We start from the raw sequence: 5,013 nt of genomic DNA, 5'->3' as shown, positions 1-5,013 counted from the left end.
TAGTCCCTGACTCTACAAGTGTCAGGTTTAGGTTCCTTGCGGACTGACACTTGTGGAGAATTGGACTAATTTTTCAAATTAAAAGGGACAAATTTCTGTAAAAGTTTCTTCAGAGTTCACGATAGAGAAAAATACAAAATTCATCTTGGAACGATGGTTATTGTATAAATTGAAGGTTCGGTCATGTTTCTGTTTGTGAAGCGTTGGTTGTATAATAAGAAGGATATTTATGGAAACATGAAAACCGTTCGATTCCCATAATTTTCCATGGCAATTATGGTATCGTACGGCATGAGAAACTGGGTAATCAAACCGTAATCTAAACGCTGTTACTATAATAACCAGGTGTACGATTCGTTAGCTTTAACAAGGGAAATTTACGAATTAATGTTACCGCTCGAGAGTGGTCTACGCAGAGGCGCGTACAATGCGTAGCGTTCTACGAGAAAATCGTGTCTTCAGTTCTGTCTTAGTCATACGATTTGCATGTAGGAACGTAACGAGACACATGAATCATACTCAAACGCTCTATTGTCTTCGCTACGTGCTGTTTTTACGACTTCGCTATATTTCTCTTATCTGTGCATCATTGTTGTACACGGTGTACAGTATGCGGAAAGCCAAAGATCCAATTCTAATTATGCGAAATTTAATCCTGTGCTTTATGACACCGATTCACGCGCTTCTTGACTCATGCATCGTGATCTGTATCGTGGAAAATGCTATTTATTCGTATTTTTATGTAATTTCCAAGATTACTAATTCTTCTCTTCTACGTTGAAAAGTTTGAGGATTAATTTGAAGATTGCAATTTTTTCTCTTCTGCGTTGAAAAGTTTGAGGATTAATTTCGAAGATTGCAATTTTTTCTCTTCTGCGTTGAAAAGTTTGAGGATTAATTTCGAAGATTGCAATTTTTTCTCTTCTGCGTTGAAAAGTTTGAGGATTAATTTGAAAATTGGAAATCTTTCTCTTCTACGTAGAAAAATTTAAGGAAGAATCGAAGATTACAAAGTTTTACAAAAGTTTAAAGACGAATCGAAGATTGCAAATTTTTCTCTTCTACGTTGAAAAATTTAAGGAAGAATCGAAGATTACAAAGTTTTACAAAAGTTTAAGGACGAATCGAAGATTGCAAATTTCAGCGGTGAATACGTTTAGCGTGCAGACAGTGTTAGATAGTAATTGGCGAGATGTCGAGACAGGATCAGTGTCCCCAGGATAGTGGCGACGCGAAATTCCCCGCGTCACCAGTGACAAAGTGGTATGTTCACCTTTTTGCCCACCTTCCTGTCGAGGAAGCATCCCGTCCCGGATGATCGACGCGACGCTCGTGCGCCGATGAAACCAGAAGTCCTTGATCCGTGGGCGATGCAAAACGATCGTCGCTATACCCGGAAGAAGGTGCGGTAGGTCAGCGTTCCCAAGTTGCCTCTGTTCTCCACTGGTCAGCCCATTTGATATTCCAAAATTTCAACAACCATTTCCCAAATAAATCTTGGAGAATTGAACGTGCAATCAATCTTACAGAGAGTTCAATGGAAATTTCATTTCCTTCGATAGATTTTAGTAATGAAGAATTCCTGAAAACATTCTTGAAATTGCTAAATTTTTCTTTTTTTTTTTTTTTTTCGAGAATTCTTCAATAATTTTCGATGCACGGTGGTCGCGAATGCTTCAAGGAGCAGGGATTGCTCGCAGCTGTTGTTTATCTCGCGGCGTTGATAGAAAAGCACGGTGAATAGGGCAGAAGTGTTAAAAGAATGGTCGAGGTCGTTATCTCGGTCGTAACCGCTGGAACCTCGGTGATTTTACTCATCGATGATCGGAACGGGTTGAACCAGAAACAGCCTGGTTGGTGGGCGGTGTTAACGACCGGCTGTTGAAACCAGGAAGATGTGGTAGGTCAGGAATATGCGGGTCCCTCGATGCACGAAATTACGACGTGCGCTATTTCTTGCGAAACTTTGACCAATTCTAATTGGTAGCTGTTCACAATGCTTTCCGCTGTTCATTTTGCGGAAAAAATTGCCAACTCTTATTTCCAATATTTATTACTTTAACTTGGATGACAATTTTTCAGAGATCCTCTTGGTCCCTACTTTTCTAATTTTCCATTGATAAATCTTCGCGTTTCTCACCTACTGGAGTCGTTCTTGGAAAGGGGACGACAGAACGACGATGATCTCTCCCACAGATCCGAAAATAACTCGATCGAAAGTGGTGACAAAGGGTAACCGACCATCCACCAACGCATCTCTCAGGATATGATAGTAACGTAGCGTGTGCCAGAGGATTTTCGCACGTTCCCCACCATTTCTATCGAGGCGAGAAGCCGAGGCTGCTGTGTAGAGCCCGGAGAGCCCTCGCTAGCGTTCCACGAGGAAGAGATTACGGGCCCGTTCCGTGCTTTCTCTCGCGCCGTCTCAATCCCGCGGCATTGTTCGTCCGCTTCGTCTTCCTCTTCCTCCACGAAGAGATCTTCCCACGCACGTGCCGTGCGGCTCTCCCGTACGAGGCCCGCTGAATAATTACCAGATGAAGATACCGCCGCCTCGTGTAGGCTGAAATCTCGCCCCCCTTTCTCTCTCTCCCCATTTTCCTCTTTTTCTCTATTTCCGTCTCTCCCCCCATTTTTCTCCCTTTTTCTTTCTCTCCCTCTCTACTTCTCTCTGTCCATCAATTTCTCCACCTCTCGATTTTTCCCCGTTCCCCTTTTTTCCTCTCCTTCTCCGCTCCTCCCGTTCACTCGATGTCGGAGAATTTCGCAACGGTACCTCTAACTGCCTGCCTGCTTGAACGACGGAACGGCGACGACGTCGCGTCCCCTCGCGGATGATCAACCCACGGGGATCGACCCCTGGTGAACTGTGTGTGTCCCCGTGAAAACCAGTCACAGTTATACCTAACTCTAGCTATCCTCGAGCCCGTTTCATTCACGTCGCCCACGCTTATCTGACAGCGTCGCGCGATATCCTCGGATACGGCGTGAAGAACGCGGAGGCGCGGACAGTGGACTCGATACGTAGGAGATGTAGGTGATCGTTGGGTAATTAGAATGAGTTGTTGGGTGTTATCTATGTGATACTGCCCGAGGAAACTGGGTGTGGAATGTTTGCGTTGCAGTTGCCTCTCAGAATTTTGTAATACTCCGGTTGGAATGAAGCCTTCACTGTGTCTGTCTGTGTCTCTCTGTAGCTATCGTCACGTATTACTATACAAGCGAATTCTAACAGTACAGAAAAGTCTGTAATTTTCTTCTACTTTCTATATGATATTCCTTCTGCGTGAATACGAAACCGGTACTTTACAAATTTTTTCTCAAATAAAGTTTCAAGTGCATACTTCGAAGGACAAGTTAACTCGATATTGAGCACGAACGAAGAAGAAACGGCGAGGGTTGACGAGCAAAACGGTACGGCTTCTTCGTCTCCTTAAGCTTTGTTTCTAATTAACGGCGGCGGCGTGCTAATTGTCCAGCTGCCGCGTCGGGAGACCTTAGAGATTCCTGCATGTGGGTTGAGCAGGTTCAGCGGAATTCTTTTCACTTGATGCAATAAGTGTTTCCATGAAAACGACCGGGTGTCATCGAAAGTGAATTCTTTACGTTCCTCGTCCGGCTGCTCTCAACTAATCGTCCCTTTCAACGTCCTTTCGACCGTCTAACGCCCGTAAACGTAGCCTACCTCCATAAAATACTCGTAATCGAGCAGCCACTTTCGCGATATTTCTCTCGTAAATTGCTGAAATATGAAAAATTGTTCACCTCAAATAGATATTAAATTTATTTGTAATTTTTCTTTCCTTCTGCAAACTAACGTGAATTTTTGAAATTTGATTTTTCAGAGATGGCAGAGAAGATGGTTCGTTCTCTACGACGACGGAGAGCTGACGTACTCTGTGGACGAGCACGTGAGTCTAATTTGCAAACTACCGTTTAACGAAAACACCGTGTTCGATGTAACTCGTTGCACACGAGCAATCGAACATCCTCTTAAGGCTCTCCTATCGTTTTTTTCGTCCCGTGAAACACGACGCGCTGTCGAAAATCCACTTTGCCGTTGACAGATCCGTTTACCTTCTCGGTACGGTTTCGTTCAGCGAGAGTGATCGTTTCGAAGAGTTCAACGCGCGTCACGTCTTAACAATACGAACATAAGTAGTCCTTTTCACTTGTTTCTTTTTTTTGCTAGGATAGTTATTACTGGAATCAACGACGCTTTATGACAGCTGTAATGGTCCTTTGTGCTCGATGGATGAAGGGCTTTAACGTGTATTTATTGTATATCGTTGGGAAAGAAAGAATTCGTATTGCGAAGGTAGATACTGGGAGTGGAAGTCTGGAATTACTCTCGAGAATTTTTCAAAATTCCTCCTGCGATATTAATCTCGATAAACTTGCACCAGATTTTTTAATGTATTACTTAAACAAACGATTATTTTTCCAAATTATCGTTAAAAAACACGCAGTTTAAAAAAAGAGATCTTTTTCCTAGACCCTCTAGTTCCCGAGATATCCCAGAAAGTACACGTCAACCCTCGACATTGTGGGATTTTTTTCTCCCCTTCAGAGTGGACGATTTTCGATAAAAGAAAATACGCGTGGAATATTTTTTCGCGCACTATACCAGGTATAAATTTCGTGAAAATCGGAGAGTGTTGGTTTTGCACGTTTTCTTCTAAGGCGTCCTCGAAGGAAGAAGCAAATGGCGCGCGAGCGGTGCACGGTTATCACCGGTTGAGGAATCGTGAACTGTCAGTCTGGCAACGTTATGGCAGGCAGTGAATCAAAAGCTGCCCCTTGAAACGGCTACCTCGGAGTCTGGCGGCTGCAGAGGTCGAAGTCAATTGTAGTTAGCGGCCATCGTCAGCGCCATCAATACCATCGACGTCGACCGCGAATCTCGCCGCACGGACGTTCCACTCTGACGTCGATGGTCGGTGCTTACGCTAGAAAGCGTCAGAATTGATTTAGAGCCGCACTGATGGCCGACTGTTACCGGTGAAACCCTGT

At 43.9% G+C, this 5,013-nt stretch overlaps 1 protein-coding gene across 1 annotated transcript in view; it reads left to right on the top strand.

The window, feature by feature from the left end:
- Positions 1–5,013, top strand: part of LOC108570944 (protein outspread) — a 223,782-nt gene that overhangs the window by 114,469 nt on the left and 104,300 nt on the right. The window contains exon 3 of the mRNA XM_017932885.1: positions 3,846–3,911. Coding sequence (XP_017788374.1) covers positions 3,846–3,911 — 66 coding nt within the window. The remainder of the gene's footprint in view (positions 1–3,845; positions 3,912–5,013) is intronic.

The sequence above is a fragment of the Habropoda laboriosa genome, unplaced genomic scaffold, assembly GCF_001263275.1.
Source record: "Habropoda laboriosa isolate 0110345459 unplaced genomic scaffold, ASM126327v1 scaffold15, whole genome shotgun sequence".
Lineage (NCBI taxonomy): Eukaryota > Metazoa > Arthropoda > Insecta > Hymenoptera > Apidae > Habropoda > Habropoda laboriosa.
Note: the sequence above shows the minus strand (reverse complement) of the source record. Positions and strands in the feature narration are given on the sequence as shown.